At 37.6% G+C, this 21,682-nt stretch overlaps 7 protein-coding genes across 7 annotated transcripts; 3 read left to right on the forward strand and 4 right to left on the reverse strand.

Moving 5' to 3' along the window:
- Nucleotides 1-1,665: 1,665 nt before the first annotated feature.
- Nucleotides 1,666-4,918, forward strand: L201_004053 (protein SEY1; the record flags this gene model as incomplete). The annotated part of the gene is made up of 11 exons (XM_066219801.1): nucleotides 1,666-1,901; nucleotides 2,003-2,326; nucleotides 2,385-2,492; nucleotides 2,551-2,671; nucleotides 2,748-2,963; nucleotides 3,026-3,224; nucleotides 3,290-3,666; nucleotides 3,739-3,877; nucleotides 3,961-4,187; nucleotides 4,254-4,603; nucleotides 4,669-4,918. The coding sequence occupies 11 exons, from the start codon at nucleotides 1,666-1,668 to the stop codon at nucleotides 4,916-4,918; spliced, it is 2,547 nt and encodes an 848-aa protein (XP_066075898.1).
- Nucleotides 4,919-5,310: 392 nt separating this feature from the next.
- L201_004054 (uncharacterized protein) lies at nucleotides 5,311-8,187 on the forward strand (the record flags this gene model as incomplete). The annotated part of the gene is made up of 4 exons (XM_066219802.1): nucleotides 5,311-6,387; nucleotides 6,487-6,654; nucleotides 6,719-7,195; nucleotides 7,306-8,187. 4 exons carry the CDS (start codon nucleotides 5,311-5,313, stop codon nucleotides 8,185-8,187), a joined length of 2,604 nt encoding a protein of 867 aa, XP_066075899.1.
- A 362-nt stretch (nucleotides 8,188-8,549) lies between these two features.
- On the reverse strand, nucleotides 8,550-10,947 carry L201_004055 (uncharacterized protein; the record flags this gene model as incomplete). Its single annotated transcript, XM_066219803.1, has 3 exons — nucleotides 8,550-9,932; nucleotides 10,022-10,076; nucleotides 10,151-10,947. The coding sequence occupies 3 exons, from the start codon at nucleotides 10,945-10,947 to the stop codon at nucleotides 8,550-8,552; spliced, it is 2,235 nt and encodes a 744-aa protein (XP_066075900.1).
- Nucleotides 10,948-11,437: 490 nt separating this feature from the next.
- L201_004056 (uncharacterized protein) lies at nucleotides 11,438-12,322 on the reverse strand (the record flags this gene model as incomplete). The annotated part of the gene is made up of 8 exons (XM_066219804.1): nucleotides 11,438-11,490; nucleotides 11,548-11,586; nucleotides 11,711-11,735; nucleotides 11,778-11,795; nucleotides 11,849-11,858; nucleotides 11,923-11,998; nucleotides 12,062-12,114; nucleotides 12,198-12,322. 8 exons carry the CDS (start codon nucleotides 12,320-12,322, stop codon nucleotides 11,438-11,440), a joined length of 399 nt encoding a protein of 132 aa, XP_066075901.1.
- Nucleotides 12,323-12,612: 290 nt separating this feature from the next.
- On the reverse strand, nucleotides 12,613-13,414 carry L201_004057 (uncharacterized protein; the record flags this gene model as incomplete). The annotated part of the gene is made up of 3 exons (XM_066219805.1): nucleotides 12,613-12,645; nucleotides 12,882-13,029; nucleotides 13,386-13,414. 3 exons carry the CDS (start codon nucleotides 13,412-13,414, stop codon nucleotides 12,613-12,615), a joined length of 210 nt encoding a protein of 69 aa, XP_066075902.1.
- A 1,651-nt stretch (nucleotides 13,415-15,065) lies between these two features.
- On the forward strand, nucleotides 15,066-18,449 carry L201_004058 (uncharacterized protein; the record flags this gene model as incomplete). Its single annotated transcript, XM_066219806.1, has 4 exons — nucleotides 15,066-16,091; nucleotides 16,174-17,007; nucleotides 17,065-17,181; nucleotides 17,238-18,449. The coding sequence occupies 4 exons, from the start codon at nucleotides 15,066-15,068 to the stop codon at nucleotides 18,447-18,449; spliced, it is 3,189 nt and encodes a 1,062-aa protein (XP_066075903.1).
- Nucleotides 18,450-18,677: 228 nt separating this feature from the next.
- L201_004059 (uncharacterized protein) lies at nucleotides 18,678-21,496 on the reverse strand (the record flags this gene model as incomplete). Its single annotated transcript, XM_066219807.1, has 8 exons — nucleotides 18,678-18,962; nucleotides 19,066-19,377; nucleotides 19,441-19,533; nucleotides 19,601-19,689; nucleotides 19,755-19,924; nucleotides 20,001-20,388; nucleotides 20,439-20,542; nucleotides 20,616-21,496. 8 exons carry the CDS (start codon nucleotides 21,494-21,496, stop codon nucleotides 18,678-18,680), a joined length of 2,322 nt encoding a protein of 773 aa, XP_066075904.1.
- Between the last annotated feature and the right edge of the window lie 186 nt (nucleotides 21,497-21,682).

The following is a 21,682-nucleotide window of genomic DNA, read 5'->3' on the forward strand; positions in this document are numbered from 1 at the left end:
AATGTTGTTCACATATTATTATTAACGGTAATTCTCCGAATAGACTGCGGACTTCAAAGCTCAAAGTCAGATAATGGAAATAAGCATACTTTGTTGACTTGCATACTACTGTTTTATTGGCTTAAAAGAGCTTATCAAGTATACTTTAGGAGAAGGCCGAGGTATATAGTTGTGTAGATAGCGTTAAACTCGTAAGTTTGCTAAATAATATGAATTTGATTTTCGCCACAAGGGATCAGAAAGTCGCCATCGAACATCATCCAGGAACGAAATCATGACATATTATGTGATTTAATTTAACTCGTCTTTTCTGTGGCTTATTTTCCTCAAGATTACAGAATTAAAGTTTCCAGCTAATGATTTAGTCTTGATGACGTGAACTTGTTTGATAAGTTACCACAACTTTGAATCTCAAATACATGAAGGGCTTAAAGATTCGCTGTCGGCAAGTGAACCATGTAGGTGGAAAACATCGGCTAAGCAAGTACGATACTATTTTCAGCGATGAGCAACAAGGATCTTCTCGGCAGTCACACAATTCTCGAGCGATAACATAACGAGTACGACTTACCAAATGATCTAATAGATAGGTTATTTGATAAAAATAGGAATTCAGAAGGAGTCAAAGCTCAGCAGAAGAGGGTGACCGAAACAAAACATGCATTTTCGATTGAGGACGGAAATATCTGATCAAGCAGAAGAAGTCGGTTTTACAGTGTCCAAAATCGCTTCAACCAGTGATTTGTCCAAGTTATACCGCCGCTTATCGCCGCTGCAATATCATCTGTCAAGCAGTCTGGATTATCAAGCTTGTAAAAAGATATTCAAGCTGAATCAGTCGGATATTGCTCTTGAAACCCGCCAGCGATTTTTCGATAACTGGCTAAGCAGACATTTTCCGTTCTGATCAGCACGGTAGCTGTAATGGTCAATCAAGGACCGAATAAATCCTTACTATCCTCGCCCATTCCTCGGTCAGACCGCTGCTTCATCTGAGTCCTACAGCAGTTGAGAAGAATAACGCTTTCGTGCTGTGAGCGACGAGGAGAAGAAGGTCATCTTTGAGTAACTAGCTGAACGCTAATATACTATGCTGGTCAAACGACTGAATCAAAACCCAATATCTCGCTCAACGTCAAAACGGAATGTCCACCTGAGTGATTGAAGTTGTTTGCAAATAACTTGGCATTTCTCCGATAACTAGATGAATACTTCCTGACATCGTCTACTTTGCCGAATGATATTGATTGATTCACTGATGTGCAACGACATCTTTTACACTATAGTCCCTGCAAGAATTGAATTACCTTCTGAAAGGTAAACAGTGTTGTTCTCGCTAGATAAATCTATTCAATATCTCAACAGGATTCACCTGAAAGGATGAAGGGAGGGTGGGCCAGATAAGATAAGCGCCACAGGGGGATAGAGTAAGGTAATAAAAAGCGGGACCGTGGGAGAACTGGCCAGTGAAGGTTACAGACGGCGATCACCGCTAACAGCATTGCATGGATGATGACTGAATCAATTGATCCGAGCCATCGAATGTGACGTTGACAAGTCAATACTCTAACAACAGGTCCTATATATCTTGTAGATACACAAAGGAGAATATCTTGATTATATATCATCTACCACTCGAATCCCTCAAGGAAGTATTCATTCAAAATGAATCAGACGCCAGATATAGCAGCAAATCTTCTTGCCAATCCACCTCCCGAACTTCAACGGATACTTGACGATCCTCGTACAACAGATGAAGCTCGACAAGCCGTAAAAGACGTATCGGTAGTATCACCACCACCGGTACATAATAGCTTAGCATCTACTAAAAAACAGAATGGTGATACGAATAATGCCGGAGAAGGTAGATTACAAATCGTCAATGAACATCAAGAATTCACGTAAGTCTTTCTTATTTCCACAATTTGATGATATACAGGAAAGGAGTCGGGCAAGAAAGCTAATAAAGTCTATCATGTTCTTCGTTCATATACATATATAGTAAAGAGCTTTCACCATATCTTGCAAAATGGGGATTATTAGATAAAGGATTTGCATATGATGTAGTCAGTGTATTTGGATCACAATCAACTGGAAAATCAACTTTATTAAATAGATTATTTGGTACAAGTTTCGATGTGATGGATGAAACGAAAAGACAACAAACAACAAAAGGTATTTGGATGTGTCCATCAATATATGGAAATACTTTAGTCATGGATGTTGAAGGTACAGATGGTAGAGAACGAGGTGAAGATCAAGATTTTGAAAGAAAATCTGCTTTATTCAGTTTAGCTAGTACTGAAGTTTTAATTGTAAATCTTTGGTATGTGAATTGAGCTATGCTCAAACGCTATGATGGCTGAACGCTTTAACTCGTACAGGGAACACCAAATCGGTTTATACAATGGTGCAAATATGGGTTTACTGAAAACTGTGTTTGAGGTCAATCTAGGTCTTTTCGGCGGAGGCGGTGACAGTTCCAAGCCAAAGTAAGCTATGCGCTTGATTAGTTCCTTGCTTAACTGAGCTTATAAGATATTTTGGTAGGCCACAAGAAAAGACTTTGATACTATTCGTCATTCGAGATCACGTCGGCGCTACTCCAGTTAGCAATCTTACCGCTACCTTAACGCAGGATATGGAGAAAATATGGGCTAGTTTGTCGAAAGTGAGTAGAGTGTTTTGATGTCGAGACAGGTCGATATACAGATGACCATACCTGACTAACGCTCTTGTACCTCTAGCCCTCTCACCTCGCCGATGCAACCCTTTCATCATACTTTGACCTTTCATTCGCTACATTACCTCATAAAGTCCTTATGCCTGAGAAATTCGAATCAGAAGTCGTAGAGTTACGAAAGCGATTCACAGATAGATCCAGACCAGATTATGTTTTCCAACCTAGTTACCATAAAAGAATTCCCGCAGATGGTGTAGGCTTTTACATGGAAGGTATTTGGGTGAGTCGAAGAGACAGCTCGCTAGGGCGCGATCTTGGGATTCGAGCTGATGAATATCGTAGCAACAAGTATTGACGAACAAAGATCTTGATCTACCCACTCAACAAGAATTACTCGCTCAATTTAGATGTGACGAACTATCTGCTGCCGTCACGGAAGCTTTCTTGGCTAGTTCGAAAGCTGTAAGAAGACCTGTAGAAGCCGGTCAAGTGGTTGATGGATTAGGGGCCTTGATGAAAGACTGGCTTGAAACTGCATTGGGTGAGCCAGCTGCGTGATCACTCTAGCAATCGTATATTCGGAAGCTGATGATATTTCGATGATAGGTAAATTCGATCGCGATGCATCAAGGTATCATGCTGGAGTTTATCAACGTAAACGATCAGATCTCTTGGCAGGATTACATGCTTCTTTATCATCTTTGTTCCTGGGACAGTTGAAAAATTTACATAAAATAGAAACAGCAAAATTCTCCAAAGATATCGTAAAAGGAACTAAAGAAGTTGGATATGACTTCGCAAAAGTCGTTACGGAAGGTAAAGAACAAGCAAGAGAAAGATTCTTAGAAGGAGCTAAAGAAGTCAAGATAGATGGAACAGATTGGGAATATGAACATGAATTAGCACTTTTGGACGAGGATCTTAAGGTTATCGCTGATAGATGTCGAGCTGATGAGACAAAGAAAATGGTCAACACTATCGAGGTGAGCGAACGATTATGATTTTGATCCACCGTTATGCGGACATAGCGACTGACATTGGCTTTGATAAAACAGCGGAACATTAAAAGGCAATTGCTTGAACCTGTCGAAGTTGCCCTTTCGCAACCTTCTCCCAAGATGTGGGATACTGTACTGAAGACGTATCAGAGCGTCAGCGAAGATGCCGAAGAATCATATCTCACTAAAGCCAAAGGTAAGTTTCAAGTTTCAATGCAGAATTCACGTCAGCTGCTAAGATCCTATGACTGAGATTTCTAAGCTGACATCACCTTTCAGCGTACAACTGCTCTGAAGAAGAAAATGAACATGCTCTTGCATCCCTACGTGCTAGAGCTTGGTTGTCTCTGCGAAGAAAATTGGAGGAACAAACGTCTGATGCAACTATTTTAGCGACTTTGCGAAGCACCTTCGAAGAGCGGTTTAGATACGACGAAGCTGGTGTACCTAGAGTATGGAAGCCTGAGGATGATATAGAAAGTGCTTTCACCAAAGCCAAGGAAGAAGTAAGTCACGGATGCCCCCCATTGAAGCTCAGCTGACCTCAAATCTAATGATGCTTTTCCTATTAGACCCTAGCCCTCTTGCCATTATTTGCAACTGTATCACCTACTACATCAAGCTTACTACCTAAATTACCTTCCCCTGAAACATCGTTCGATGCTGAATCTGATCCTATACCGTTTGACCCATCCACAGCATTTGTGCTATTATCGCCTACCAAGTTACTATCCTTAGAAACTAGATTCAAGAGAGAAGCTGATGCTGCTTATGTTGAAGCTAAAAGATCAATGGTGTCTTCAGTCGCTCAAGTACCATTATGGATGTATGGTATTCTAGTGGTTTTAGGTTGGAACGAAGCTATGGCTGTTTTGTTCAATCCTCTATACTTTGCTATGTTATTGGTATTGGGCGCTTCTGGGTGAGTAACCTACTCTTAAAGTATCCACTTTGGTCACAAGACTGACATGTTTTTCTGTATTTTAGATATATAATCCTCCAGCTGGGATTAGCAGGACCACTATTACAAGTTATCCGAACTGTTCTCAATGAAGTTAAGAGAATTGCAACTGAAAGGTTGAGAGAAGCATTCAAAGAAGTACCTGAAGCTCAAAGAATACTAAACCAACCATATCTTGCTAGTAACAATAGTTCCACAAGTCACGGTAACGATGGTTTGAGGAGTGAGGAGAGGAAGAAGGGTGTTTTATTATCTGAAAAAATGGTTGAAAAATAGACGAAAGGCGAAGAAAGAGCATGTCCTTGTTAAATGATGATAAATGCATATTACCAATAAATTTTATGCATGTGAAAAAGCTTGTACTCTTTCTGCATTGAATATTGTTGAGGAGTTGTTCTCAATATGCTCAATTATCTTTGCATGATTATGATTATCGACATTGATAGTCGTTTAAAACATTACGCCACATAAAAACGCGTCTGTACGCGCAGAAAATAAAAATTACATTAAATGTTTGAATTTATTCATTGCGATCTAAATTTACTATCGTCAATATTTTGATCTTTCATTTTCAATTCTTCATTTCATAGCTCGTATCTCGTCAATATCGATCCTTCACACTTTAAGACCAGTCCCTTGCATATGGATGTTATGGTAGACTTCGAAATATGACAAACCCACAATCAAAATCAACAACAGTGGTCAACGGTAATAACAAACCTATATCAAGTAAATCAATGGTATCGGATTTAAGCAGTTTATCGTCTTCCGATAAGGATAAAGATGTTCCAGACGAACGATTAATTGGTAAAGGAAAGAAAAGAGCTAGAGCAAGCGAACCAATGGTTAATGGAACTGCCCTTTCAAATGATTCGCCTGGTAAATCGTCATCGGAATTATCAGATCTAGATATTCAACGACCACCAAAGAAGAAGAGAGGTAGACCATCTAGAATATCTAATAGTATCAACACTCCATCAAAACTGGAAGATAATAATGATTCACCTAAGAAAAAGAGAGGAAGACCATCCAAGGTCAATGGTGATACAGGAACTCCAAAGGTGATATCAAAAACAAAAGCGGAAGTTGAAGTAGTGAAAGATGATAGTCATGATGATGAGATAGTGGTAGCTACAGATTCTAGGAATACATCTGAAATGACAGATTTAACAGAATTAGAATTAGAGTCTGGTGAAACGAAGAAGAAAAGGGGTAGACCTTCATTAAAAGCAAAAGCGAAAGCAGGAATTAGTCCAACGAAAAAGGCTAAGAAAGTTGACGATGAGAATGATAATGCTCAAACACCTAAGAAGAAAAGAGGTAGACCATCAAAGCTAAATGGAGACGAAATTATGATCAATCAAAGAGAATCAATTGTAGCTACAACACCCAAAGAAAAGAAATCAAAATTAGAAACCTCTACACCTAAAGGTATTACAAAAGATGGTAAACCTAAGAAGAAAACAGGACCAAAACCTAAAAATATACCTGTAGTTGAAATTGAAAAGAAGAAAAAAGGAAATATAAATAAGGAAGATTTAAAAGAAAAAGGTAGTAAAAATCATGATCTTTCAACAAAAAAGAAGAAGAAAACCGTTAAAGATGATAAGGCTAAAGAAAAAGGGAAAGAAATGGAGAAGAAAATAAAGTTAAAATTGAAAAAACCTGAAATTATACCTGAAACACCAATTTTCGAAAAAGTTTATACTAAGTTAGGTAAAGAAGAAGCTGAACAAAGAATTATGGTAAGTCTTGTTCATCGATTAATCAATTATTTATAACAATCACTAAAGGACTTACGACACATATACATTCTCCTTCGCCTGCTGAAATTCTCAAATTAGCTACGAGAATATCTATTCAGATTCAGAGCAACATTATCGTTCTCTGAAAGAGCATTACCTGCTATAGATGATTTTGACAGGCCACTGACAGAAGCCAGTGTTCGGCTATTTGCCGGTTCAATGTTAGATATGATCAAAGATGAATTACAGAGTACAGAAAATCAAGACGTGAGCTCAGTTCTTCCGTATTGTCTTTACATCGATACAAATCTGATTCACGATTACCCGTTAGCTTGTTAACACATTGTTCAATGTTCGTGAGGAATTAAGATATTATGCGGATCTAGCAAGATTTCAAGGCATTTACAATTTACTTTCTGAACCTTTAAGCTTGAAACTACCACCGCCAATCATAGATCATAGAGCAGAAGCGAATAATACAGCTTTACGTGAAATTTTGGATCTTAGTGATAATCAACCTTCACCAACTTGGGCCACTGAGTCTGGACCATTAAAGAGGACTGGAGCATCAAGAATACCACAACCCTATGAAATAATTAGAATGTTACTTGGTTTAGCTGAAAGAACTTTAACTACACCTAAAATCAAGAATGATATGGAATATTTAGTACCTGAGAACGATTTTAGGAGAAAACATAATTCAGCTATCAAAAAAGAATTGTTAGATATAGAATCAAAAAAGAAGAAGCTTAATGAAACGATACTAAAATCCAAATCTCCTGCTGAGACTAAAACCAACAAGGAACAGGTGAGTTTATCCATATATCCTGGTCGTTACAATCTGTCATATGACATCTGCATTCCCCTTATCAGAAAGTATCCTGAATTGGTCGCTGATGTTTCTCATACCTACTACAGTTCAACAAAGAAATGCATGAACATAAAATGCGTTTAGATCTCATCAACGTTAATCTCGAAGCGCAATTAGCAAGAAGAGCATTAAGACATGAACCATTAGGTAGAGATTTAAATGGTAGGATATATTACGTTTTATCACCTAGATTAGTTGAAGATGATGTTAAACCACCTTTAGCGTGGGCATCAGGTTTATTAGTATGGGGTAAAGGTGTTGAACCTAAAATAAATGAATCAACATCTACAACTACAAATGGAAATGCAAATGGAGTAAATCCAATATCGAACAACATTGATATTGAATATGAAGTTGAGAAATGGTATCATTTCGGTAAATCGAAGAATGTTAAATTGTTGATTGATTGGTTAGAGTATAAATTCAAGAAACATATCGAATCTCTCAAACCTTCAAAAACACCTATAAAAACAAAATCCACTATTGCATCTACACCATCCAAAAAATCTTCCAAGAATGAAACTCCCTCAAAATCAAAATTGAAACAGAAGACATTATTAGAGGTTGTCATACCTATTTCATCGTCAAGGAAAAATTTGATGAATAATGTCAATGGTAGTGGTAGTGGTAGTACTCCATTGTCAGCTAAAGTCAAAGCTTTGGGTGAAGGTGAAAATGATAATAATATTAATATCGATGACGGTGACGATGATCTTGATAAATCTTCTACCTCATCTGGACTAACACCACCTCCAAGATCGTCAAAAGAAGAATTACTATCTTCATTAAATCCACCAAAAGATTACAAACCTTCTACAGAACTGTTAGAAGAAAATCATAAAATCCTAATTGAGAATCTCAGAAACGTACATAGATGGTTAGAAGTTTTAGAATGGCAAGGATTTGGTGAAGTAGGATATGAAAAATAAATGGTTCTCAATAGGAAATAGTAATGTTATACAACACACTTAATACGTTGAGGTATTTAATCAGATATATAATACACAAAAAACAGACTCTGTAATAGGAACAATGTAATTATTTCACATAATGCATAATCACATCATCGCATCAATATGCAATTCACCAGTTTACTGAAATTTTTCACGTTGTTACATGGCACTCTTTTTTTTTGGTTTTCTTCTTGAATTCCTGCATGAACAGATATTTGCAAGAAGTTTTCAGTATCGGCAGCGCGTATTGTTACCAACCAAGATCGCCAATTTTGTTTCTTTTGTTTTTCTTTTGTTCTACGTTGAGAATCAAATGGTTCTCCAGATTGAATTTCAGTTTAATTATTTGTCCACATTTTGAAATCTCTAAAATATGTATATTGATCTTTCGGACTTGCCCAATCTGGATCATGACCACCAAAGAATGTTGAAAAAAATAGACCTATAAAACCTACTCCACAACCATCACCATTACCATTACCACTACTTTTGTTTTTTGAACTGGTACTTATATCATCGGATGATACTGATGGTGATTGAGAAGACTGACTTTGAGTTTGGGAATTAGAAGGTGATTGTATGATTATAGGTTGATTGTTATTCAGTTGTGATTGTGATTGTGGATCTTGAGATTGATACGATTGTGAGATGATAGGTGATGATTGATCTGAAGAAGATGATTCTTGTGAAAGTGAATCTGCAGATGAAGCTTGATTATCGTCTTCCTGAGGATTGATCAAAATACCTTTATTCAATTGAGTGTCTGATCCAGATGAGGCTACAGAAGCAGTGGCAGTAGTAGTAGGTACAGGTACTTGATCTGATTCGGTTATATAGACAGTATTTGTAACAGTATTTACTGATGCAGAAGGTGTAATTGTAACTTGGACTTCACTTGTAATTGTATCTGTAGCTGTAGCTGTAGCCATCATGGTTATAGGTACAGTGATAAATTCTGTAGCTGTTGGTGTAGTAGTTGTAGTTACTGTAGCTATTGAATCGGTTATAGGAATTGTAATTACCATTTCACGTTGATTTGCGATATCCGATGGTGTTAACATGTCATCACGTTTTTGCGGACCAGACACGGTAGCTGAAGCAGAGGAAGTTATAGTTGAAGTTGCAGCTGAACTTGATCCGCTTGAGGATGAGGAAATTATTGATGTGATGATATTTGAAGAAGCTGACACAGAAGGTTGAGTATATGATGTGGCATAAGCTGATATTTTAGGCATAGTAGAAGTTACTGTTGTCGTTGAAACAATACTTTGGATTGTACTTGTACTTGTGCTCTGATCTGGGAGTACACTACTACTAGTGTTGAAAGCTTGTTCAGATACTTGCCAATCTTCATTATTGATTAGAGAAGTATTTTGACCAGGTTGACCGAAACCAATCGTATTGATCATTGCTGATGAAATATCTCCACTACTTGAAGCAGTATTATCTTCTTGAGAGGATTCAGGCTTTAGACAAGTATTTAAATTTTCTCTGTATCTAACTTTATTTGAATTTAAAATTAATTTACCATTAACCCAAATATTGAATCCACCATCATTTTCACCTGGTGTATTTAACCATATATCTTGTCTAATTGTTGTCCAATCACCTAAAGCAAATTTCCATGATCCTCTACCTATAGATAATCCATATGCTGCATCACAAATTGATTTCGGTCCCGTTTGACATAATGATGGATCCTGTTTATCTTTTGGTGCATACTGGATAGATGAAACAGGATGGAAAAGAGGAAGGATCAGTATAATTCACTTGGCATGAAATAAAATAATTGGAGCCCGATTTGACTTACCAAATATAATTCACCTTGACCACCTGCTCTCCACATCAATCGAGTACTGAAACAACTGAAAACAGAGGGAAAAAATCAGTGTCAGTTCAAGCAAATCATCGATATATGTATAGGAAGGCTTTGGCTTACTCTTCAGCTGCGTTACCACCTGAACAGCCTTTATGACCACCATATAAACCAGGTAATTTACCACCCCTTACAAAGTCGAAATCGGGTGGAAAGTAAATACTGTATTCTAAACTTGCATTAGTTGATTTAGTTATATCTAAAGGTTGTGCATAAAATTCTGATCCACCTTGAGGTGAATTTCCAGGATTGACTGATCCACTAGGATATAGAATTTGTAATGCATTTTTTGTTGTATCCCAAGGTTCTCCTGTAGTAGTAGTAGGTTGTTCACCATCTGCAGTCGTATTTGAGGAATTATATGGTGCAGGTGAACCTTGTAAAATTGCCATATTATGTTTACCTGCTGCATACGTCTTCACTTGAAAGGGGGACATATCAGAAAATGCTGGTGGTAATGCCCATCCAGAAGTTGAAGTTGGGCCAAGGGCATATGCATCGTTGGATGTGTCTCCAGGTTGGATGATCACAGGAACCATCGAAGAGTCCGAAGAAGTCTCATCAAGTTGTGTTGGAAAGGCTGTAGGATACGTGTTCCAATTAGAATCGGCTGAAGCTGTATCAAAAGAACCGACAGTAGCTGTAGCCGTAGCTGTAGGAATAGCTGTGATACCTGTGAGAAGTTCAGAATTATATCCAGCAGTAGCTGCCTCTGCTATTACTGTATAAGGTATGATAAGGGTTGGAAGAGTCGCAGGAGATGAATCAGCTGGAAGAGGTGCTGTCGCCACTAAAGGAGCTAAGAGTAGAGGTAAAGTCGTGATCCATCGACTAGGTGACGAGAGGTTCGAAGCTGACATAGTGTCGAATCCTTTTTTCGAATTTTGGGATGCTTGGATAGAAGTACGAACGCACAGCGATCGCTTTTTTGTTAGATAGGAGATGGGGTGATCGACCTATTCAATAGGATATGAGAGAGGAAGAGGTGGATAGAAAAAGAGGTAATAATATGATATTCTTGGCATTATTACAGTACTTTTATCTATGTATAGAGGGTCAGTGAGCGATATACAATTATCTTACGTCGACATTTCAAGTTGAGAACACTGCAAGTATTGGTCAAAGTCAGTAAGCCGAAGGTCATTACCCGCAAGACATCCAGACATCAGTCTAAGATACCTGGAAAGGCTGTAAATATCTAGGCCTATTTGTAATGATAAGCTTATTCACCACAATCGATTTTACATTTTTGCCTGTTTATCTAAAACATTCCAGCCAGCTAACATGTCTAAGTCCAGAAATTCTCCGAGATAAGACTGAAGCTGGTAAACGTATAGATTGAGTCGGAAATCAAGAGGAAGGGTCGATTACTTTCATATCGAATGTCACTAAGTTGAGATTATCTGTTCATTGTTTGCAGTTAGCTCGAAGCGGGCACAAGGTCTTGGGAGCGAGCTCACATCCGACATAATCCCCTAACCAACCTTCTTCTGGGTTGTCTGGTCCAATATAGCGACTGAACAGTTAGCGCTGGCTCAGAATTGGAGTACTTACAACATGACTATCCGCAACATCAATGTCAGCCAACGATCACATAAGTATATATGATAATACTGCACTAACCATTCTCTAACATTCTGCCATCGGGCTTCAGGATTGTTAGCACTGACACTTTATTTGGTCAACTCACCAAATGCATATTATAGTACTGAGTAAGTATGTCAGCTGTAGAACTCTTCTCGAACAGAAATCGTAGTTCACCTTGATATTGCTGTTTGCGGAGATATCAGCATCATTCAATTGACCTCTGCTGGGCGTTATCATGAATGACTTACTCTACAGGCGGATATCTCGAAGCAGTAAACATAGATAAAGTTTCCACGTTTCTTCCAGGTTCTGGGAACCACCAAGCTGTTAGACCATTTATTGTCAGACATCTATAATCATTAGAGGATACGTCGAGTGTTGACTGACTATCTCTGTACCAATAGCATTGTGAATGCAAGCAGGAATGTAGCAAGAAAGAGCTATCCGGAACATTAGCCGATCAGCTTTTTTTTTTGGTTTTCAAGTTAAGTAATTTGATCGAGAAAACAGATTTCCAGCTTACTGATAATAGATATTCCATCTTTCATCCATATCACCCACATCAGCAGCTATGGCACCTGCATATTGTTGACGATCTGCAATTTGACTTTGATTTTGGTTATTTTCGCCTCTTTTTTTAGTCAACATCGTTCAATATGATAATTTTTTTTGGGATTTTGTTATTTTGGTTATATTACCGGAAAAAGGAACGATGGAAAAACATCAAAAAGTTAGTTGACTTATATATATAATTTCGTGAAACTTAATTGTCTGTGTTTCAACTAATTAAATATGTATTGGGATAGATTTTAAGGGAAGACAAAGCGATAAATCGTTGTTTCGGGGGTAATGAACGATGACAACATCCAAAAAACGTTTCATGGCTAGTATAGATGGATGGAAAAACTCAAATCGTAACTATGAAGATACTCTTTAACTCACGTATTTGATTCGTAGGGTGAAACATAATCCTATTTGATCAAGATGACCAATAGTATGAAGATATTAGCGAGAACGATCTGATTTCTAGGCTTACAAGATAGTTCGATAGAGGGTTAAGAATTAGTGTTAGGTAGACCTTTCCTTGTCCATTTAGTAAAATTGACATGAAGGTCGTGTTTTCGAAATGATCGTAGGACTGCCAATCCAGGAAGTAGGGAGTAGTGAAACATGAGGTAAACACGACAATAAGGAAAATCTTACTTACTCCTGATGGTGGGCTATCTTCACCTTCGTCGCCTACTGGTGGCATATACGATAATAAACCAGGTTGAGGTGGTGGCGCTTGATTATCGTAATGTCCTTGAGGCTGTTCATATTGCTGAACATCACCTTGACCACGACTTTGTCGAGACCTAGTTCAAGATAGTTGAATGCGACATAGTTGAGTAAGGAAATGGATTTGACCGAGAGATTGAGCAATAAGGGTTGAAAGATAAATGATATACGTTAGCGCAAAAAACTGTTGTAAAACCACTAGCGTAAAAAATCGGAATGATGGTACCTTTTTTCTAGAAAAGTTTAGACCAAAGGAGGGGGTTAAGAACAAAAGAATGATTATAGCGAAGAAGGAATGGAAAGAGGGTTCGTGGCACGTTGCATGACCGAGAATTCAACAAAAAGCGGTGTGATATCGATTGAGAACGAATAGCACCTTGAAAAGGGATATAGATAGCTGAGAAAAAGAAATAGCAATGAAATGCTGACTTACCGATTAAAGAATGGTATTCTAGGTGCCATATTTTGGCTTCTTCACCTTATTAAATCTTGAGAAAGTCGGCTAAAGTAGTAGGTCTCTTCCGGTTCGACCTGATTTGCAAGCAGCTTGTCCAGGTACTGATTCCCAGTAGCTACCTAGCTAACACAACTTAGAAGTAAATATTCACAGTGATTGGTTTATTGAAAGATGTAGATCAATAACTAAAGAAACAGAATATTTCCAAGATATTCTAAATTCGATGAAGTTGGGTTTATGCTTTTATATACATTTTATATGTTTTTCCATTTATAACAAATGATTCTTGTCATCTGTATTATACAGAAGTGTCAGCTTACTCTTGATGATCCTACTCACCCTGTTTCTTCTTTTCTACAAATCTAAATTATGTCTAATCACCTTATTTCACCCTAGTTCAGAATACTTCAGGCCCTGCCCGAGCGAATGCGGGACGGGAGGTTGTCAAAAAAGAAGGTCAAGATCAAAGGAATGATGAATGTAGATTGAACCTAGAGTATCAGGAAGCAAATCCTATTTCTACATCCGATCGGTATTAACGCTTGACGGCAGATTCGAATCTAGAACATTATTTCAGGTTTCAGCTGCGGCTGTAAGCGAACATCTCTATACATCTTAAGTCTTAAGCTGCAGAAAGCACTGATCATACTGATAGGTTGATATCCAATAGACCGAGTAAAGTAAGGGTTTATGATTTGATCTTAAGCCACCATCAATCTCTTGAACACCCTTGCGTTTGTTTGTCAGGCTTACATAAGCATACGTATTTTAAGCTGGAATGAGATGATAAAAGAATGAGGGATTGAACCCTTTTGGTCCGTTTGTAGCGGAGTGGATCCATGATGTTGTAGTCGAGGCCAAATTACCGAGAATTAGTACTGTTTTAAGATGGTCTAAGAAGATGATGGTCTGTGTGGAAAATCAATGATGAATGAATGTGAGATGGCTTGCATGATAAGATCCATTTACAAAGTTTGTGTTTCGTGGAATCTATCTTGAATCCATGATCCGATTGTGTATACAGTACAAGCTAAAAGCGAATCGATATTGATGTATCTAGTAAGCTGATGATCATATTTATGACGCAATCTGAATACCAGATAAGTCTAATGTGATCATTGCTTGAGGAAAATGATTATCATCATTTCTAACAACATCAACGATCTATACTAGATTGAAACCTTGATAACCAATCCCCGTCCCAAGGAAATATTGACCGAGTTAACTGATTAACATTTAACGAGATCCGAGGGTAGTCGATGACTGAGAGGATCGATTTCAAGATTTTGCGATTGATTTACGCTCGAATATACGCCTTTGTGTGTTTGGATCTTTACTACATAAGGCACCTTGATCAAGCGGGTCAATGATTGGTAGAAAAGAAGGAAAGAAAGAAAGAAGGAGGAAGAAAGATAAAGTTAGATCATCACAATGTTTACAACAGGGTATTATCTTACAATCAACGGAAGCAAATCTCAAAACAATAGTACTAGTCCGATGGTATCGGAGAATGCCGAGACGAGGACAAGGGTGTAGCTGCAACAACAATGATAGAGACGTGGATAAATTCATATCCTGATGTGTTTCTCGAATGTAGTTTACACATCACCTTCTGCCAGATGAGCCTTCGCTGATGCTCTCAAGGCTGTCAGCGAGATGCGTGGACGTTCTCTTGGGTCCTACATCTACGCCTTGATATCTCTCATAGCTCAGGCACAGGCCAGTGGTACCAATCCGACCGTTTCGACAACCTCTGTAATAGCCGACGATCCCAACGCTGATTTCACTTCAGCTACCGATGTCAAGCAGGATGATATTGCCTTCAGCTCTGAACATGAAACAACCAAATTAGACGTTTGGTCCAGCTTTCGACAATCAGCTGAAGTCTGCAGCTTGGATGATGATAGAGATCTGGAACTTCAACCTCAACCGGAATCACTACCTACTTTATCTTCTGATAGTACCGCTATTCCTGAAGCGATCGAAACTCCTGAACCATTCATCAGCTTTGAAGAATGGAAGAAGATTAAGCAAGCAGAGGAAGATGAAAGAGATTCTCAAGAGGCTGAAGGGGCTTCTGAAACTCAGATAGAGGAGGATAGTTCTTCTACGAGCCTTGGGATTGTGGATTCGCCTACCGAGGTAGCACCTGATGAACCCAAAAGAAACCATTCTTCAAAGTCGTCATCAAACTCATCGGTCGCTTCTCAGCATTCCAAGGTAAAAGGAAAGAACGATAGTAATACTTCTACCAGTTTGAACTCATCTCAGCAGACCACATCATCACCGCCAATTTCTTCATCTTCTCCTGCTGCAGTAGTATATCATCATAATCGATATAATTACGCTTCACCTGATTGTTCAGCACGTATACATTCATCTTCACCACAAACACAACATGCATCATCATTATTACATAAATCAAGAGATAGATATATGTTAACACCATGTAAATCGAAAGAGCATTGGGTTATAATTGAATTATGTGATGAAATTAGAATTGAAGCGGTAGAATTATCAATTTGGGAATTTTTTAGTGGTGTAGTAAGAGAAATTAGAATTAGTGTAGGTGGTGAAGATGATGAAGAATTTGAAGATGATCCAAAAGATGATGTTAATGGTAGAAGTCCAAAATGGAAAGAAGTTGGGAGTTTTGTAGGTAAAAATGTTAGAGGTGTTCAAGTGAGTATATTTTTTGCTACACACGGGCTAAAACCTGGGAATAACTCAAATGTATGACTGGATCTCATCATTGAAATCATAGACTTTCACTTTATCTCAACCCACATCATTTCATCGATTTATACGATTAGATTTCCCTTCTTATTACGGTACAGAGTACTATTGTCCTGTATCACAAGCAAAAGTATATGGTATGAATCAAATGGAAGCTTTTAAATGGGAACAAAAGAGGTTAAGTGCTGCTTCAAAAGGTAGAAATGAAGCAAAGGAGAAAGAAGCTGAAGAGAAGAGGATCAAAGAAAGGGAAGAGAAAGAGAAGAAGGAAAATGATGAAAAGATGAAACAGCATGAAAGGGAGAAAGAATTAGATGCATTAGAAAAACTTTTACATGAACAAGCGGGTAGAACAGTTCCTGATATCTTGACGGCGACAGCTATTTTATCAAAGTTTGAGGAAACTGTCAAAACCAAGTCATCAATTTCAGCACCATCTAGTACTATATCCACCGCTTTAATCAATAAAATGGCTTCCGCATCGAATGCTTCATCTCAGGCCTCTGGTTCTGCTTCAGATCACAGATCAGCCAATAGTACTACTTCCAGCTCCCCGCCAACCGTCCAAGCTACTACTAAGATCGCAGGGGAGTCTAGTGTCTCGTCATCACCTTCGTCCACCTCATCAACTACCTCGTCTACCTACTCGCGAAGTCCGCCGCCTCGTTCCGACTCTTCCGAATCTATCTATGCGTTCATAATACGTCGTCTCAACGATTTAGAAGGTAATTCTACTCTGGTAGCTCGATATATAGAAGAACAAGCGAAAGTCATGAGACATATGTTGACTCGCGTAGAAAAAGGATGGGAAGACTGGAAGGGAGATTGGGAAGGTGAAGATAGAGGTAGATGGGAACAAGAGGTGAGCTTATTTTTTGTTAGTCCATGATAGACAATGTTAAGCTGACATTTTTGGAAGCGCATGAGACAAGAAGATAGATTAGGTAAAATCATATCTCAGCTTGAACAACAGAGATCATCATTTGAGGAAGAAAGAAAGATTTTACAATCTCAGATGAGAGGATTAGCTGAAGAAGTGAGTTATGACTATCTACCTCATCATCGAGAATAATGCTCATCACAGATGAATAGCTCGGATACGAACGGCGACGTGGTTTGGCACAATTATTCGTTATGTTTATCATCATAATACTTGGAGTGATTAGTCGAAGTTCAACGATTGATGCTGTACTCAAACCATTATTAGCAGAAGCTAAAAGACGTAGAAGTATATATGGTAGAAAGAGCTTTTCTGGACCTTTAACAGGATTAAAAATTGATATGGGAATAGGTAGACCACCTGCTATTATAGGTCAAGGTAGACCTAAGAGTCTTTCAGATATAAATGATATACTTCGTCAAACTCATCAATATAATGGTTTCGATAGAGCAAATTCCCCTACTTCCCCTACTCCAACGAATAACACTGCTACTTCTTCAAATACTCCAACGAATAAAACTCGATCACATAATAAATCAAATTCAAACTATGGTAGCCCTAGAAGATCTGGTACACCAACTTCATCTTCTTTAAGACAACGAAGATTTCCCCCTGGTATAACAAACAACAATATCCGCTCAGTCTCAGCAACAGATCAAATTCCATTATCTTCCTCTACATCATCTACTTCAATCAGATCGCCTATACCAAATGGACATATACATTCGAATTTGCTAAATCCGAGACAAATGGGGTCCTCATCGTTATTATCCTCATCAAATCCTACTCCGATGGGTAAACCTAATGCAGGTGGTGGTGGTGGTGGTGGTGGTGGTAATGGACATAATGGATCAATGAGAAAGTTAGCAAAAAGCTCTCATTTACATATAATTGATACAACCGATAAACAGAGAAAATCAAAATCATCACCAAAACCTCAATACGATCATGTTAGTTACAGTAGTAATTCTCAAAATCCCAGAAGGTCCAGTCAAGTCTTTCATAATGGACATTTATTATCCTCTTCACCTCCAACAGATGAGGTTTCACCTTTTACGACCGACGATTATCAGATCCAACTACCAGATCAACCTTCATTAGATCATCCTAGTACAAGTATAAATAGTGATTGGGCAACTGACCTAGACGTTGATACGGAAAATGATACTGAAGCCAGTGTATCAGAAGTCGAAGATAACATTGAAGACAGTCAAAATAACGAATTCGCAACTATAAATGCAAATTTGAAAGCAAGGAATGGTAGTGAATCAGATGAGATGATTAAAAACGAATTAAAAGAAATTTGGAATCCCTCTCCTAATACTATAGATATAGACAAATCAAATTCGAACAATAAACAATAATAGACTTAATCCTCACCTGCATTATATACCTTGCACCATCAACATATGTCTTCTCTGAGTGATTTATCTTATATTCTGAATTTGTACAAAATAAATGTTGTAATTTATAATGCATAATGATCATCTATATGACAAATAGTGACGAGGCAATGTACTTGAATAGTCAACGAACGAACGAAATAGCCCAAAAGTTATCGAATGAATGTCCATTGTCATTCATTTCAGATTTTAATATCTATAAACTTCGCCTACATCATCAGCACCATTAATTTTCATTGCTATATATCTATAAATTGCTGTTGATAAAGCAGCAAATAAAAAAGTAATATCAAATAATCTACCAAAAACTCTAAAATCAGGTAAACTTGATAATAATGAATGATCAGTTTGTTGTTGTTGTTGTTGTTGCGCATGAGACTGATCAAAATGTGTAGAAGGATTAATATTGATGTTCAAGTCTTCTGGTGGTAATGAGGTTCTCAATTGAACAAGAAGTGAGATAACATATGTTGCCTATACGATCAAAATCAGAATGGATTATGATCAGTTTCGGTACACTACCTTTCCTTCATATAGGTAGGTATAAAGAATTGCTTGCAGATTGAATGTTACCTACGAATAATTGACCTAAACTTAATAACAAAAAACCCGCACCAACGGATTTAGATGTTAATCTTAAAACCTTATTTAAATTTCTCATGACTTGAGCTAAAGAAGATAAAATCAAAACACCAGTTAAAATAATGGAAATTGATCTTGACCAAGAAGGTACATCTATATCAATTGATCCAGCAGGTAACTTTGATATAGCTAAAGCTAATAAGAATGATATCCAATCACCATTCGTATTTCCTTTACCTTCTTCTATTACATCTTCTGATGCTTTTTGTGAACTTGTTAATGGTGCAAAGAATAATGAAGGTAAACACTGAAAAATTTTATTATCATCATTTTATGATATCTTCGTTATTGAATCGAGTCTCTCACTTACCATTATCAAACGAGCTGCACAATATATAGCAAAGACATATCCAAACAAATTGTAAAATTGTCCACGTAAAGTTTGTCCAAAATCTTGATGTTTCTATAAAAAGATCATATCAACAACAAAATCGCCAAAGAACCATACAATATTTTACGCATTCACTCACCTTTCGAATTTTCATAGCTTTAAGCGATTTTGAAACTTGATGTTCCATTGTTTTCAGTCCGCTCAATTCAGCCTGTAAAGATATTGCCTCTAAGCAGGATCATTCATCAGCTCGAAAGAGATGATCAACGCACATCAAAAAGGTTTGGACTCACCCTGATTCTGACTGCCAAACATTCTGCCCATCCAACCTCCTCTTACAGGTGTACTTATACCTGAAGCGTCTGCTACACGAGCTATTTCTTCTCTTTTAGTCACTAAATCATGCCTTACGCGATACAAAGATCTTTCAGCTTGTAATATATCATTATCCGTAAGAGATCGACTGGTTTAAAGAGAATCAAAATATATCTCAGTTTGTTCCGTTCAAAAGGGTAAAGTAAGCAGAGAAAGCAACTTACCTTCCTGTACCTATGGTATGTTCAAAGAAATTCCAAGCTGATCTTACAGCACCGAAACCTGACAAACTACCTAGAACCAATACACCTAACACGACCACTCTACCTAGACTTGGAGCTAACCATCCACCTTGTTCCCAGCCTTCTGGACCTGATGTTGACCACTGTACAATCGCTTCGTCAATCGTACCAGCTGTAGAAGATGGTTCATTTACTTCAAGTACTGGGGTAGGTAAGATGGGCACAGGCGTTATAGGTATAGCTGTAATGTAGGGTGGAATTCTGGTGAAGAGGAATATGTACAGAGTAAAGGGAATAAGGGAAATGAGGAAACGAGAAGTAAATGAGATAGAAGAGGATCTCGAAGGAGTTGTGGATAATGATGAGGTATCTAAAGACGAAAGTCAGCTGATATTTGCATATGGAACTATGAAAGCTTACCTCTTGATCTATATGTAAGCAACAAGCATTGGACTAGAGGAACTACCAGTAATATTATCGCCAAGATGACATGTAAAGATACTGAGAAGTTGACTCTTCTTGATCTGTAAAAAGGGTAGTAAGGTTAATAGGAAGTAACAACCATCCACTCAGAGAAAGAGAAATAGTCTGACTGACCTGGAATGTAATATACCAATAGCATGAAAGATGACCAAAGTAAGTAAATTACAACCTTCTGCAAAACAAATTCCAAATAAAATCCTTGAAAATCTATGTAATCCTTTTGTTGCTTTTTTATTTGCTTTACCTATTCCTTGTAAATTATTATTCCTATTCCTACTACTATTACTACTATTAGAGTTCCCATGAGATAATTGTAAGACCTTTTTGGATACAGTTGAACCTGCATCTTTCAATTTTTGTCCTAATTGTTGTAGTTCTATATCATTATCTTTTGGTATATATGGTAATGATCCTGATCCTGATTCTAGACCACCATTATTACTATTATTATCATTCAGATCCAAACTTGATTCATTGTTACTATGAAGTCCTAAGCCTAAACCTAAACCTGATCCTGTATTCGATGATGAACCTAAGTAAGGTTCAGGTCTAGGATAGTAGTTCTTCGAGCTAGAACCGTTACTGCCGCTATTATTATTATTGTTATTTAGTTCAGGTAAATTAATGTTGGAATCTTTACGTATTGGTGTACCGGGATAAGAGGATAATGGAGTATCTAGACCATCTCCTAATAAAGCTTCATCTTCTGTATCTAAATCTGATTCTGCTGTTATACCACCATCCAAGCCTACCACTCTACTTCCTCTCCTTGGTGTATTTAGATTGGAAGGCTTTGAGATCGATGTTGATGGTAATAATTGTTCAGGAGCTGATATATTTCTTAATCTTGGATTTACAGCAGCTAATAGAAACTTTCTAGATAAGAAGAAATATACTATTCGAAGTACTAGAAGTACTAATGTATCGAGAAGTATAGGTGAAGGAGCTGATGTGAGAGGTTGTATTAGAGGAGCAGGAGTGGTTTCCCCTTCCATCTTTAGGTAATATGAATGTTCAGTGAAAAGGCTGAGTATTGTTTCGGCTAATTGTTTGATCAATGTCCAAGTCAAGAGAATTGAGACATCTTTGTACTATCATAATTGGAATCAAAGACAAGAAAAACGAAGATCAATGATATAAAATGGCTAGCTTGAATGCTGAGTCTCATGAATTTGTCCTGT

Source organism: Kwoniella dendrophila, chromosome 5, assembly GCF_036810415.1.
Source record: "Kwoniella dendrophila CBS 6074 chromosome 5, complete sequence".
In the NCBI taxonomy this organism is placed as follows: Eukaryota; Fungi; Basidiomycota; class Tremellomycetes; order Tremellales; family Cryptococcaceae; genus Kwoniella; species Kwoniella dendrophila.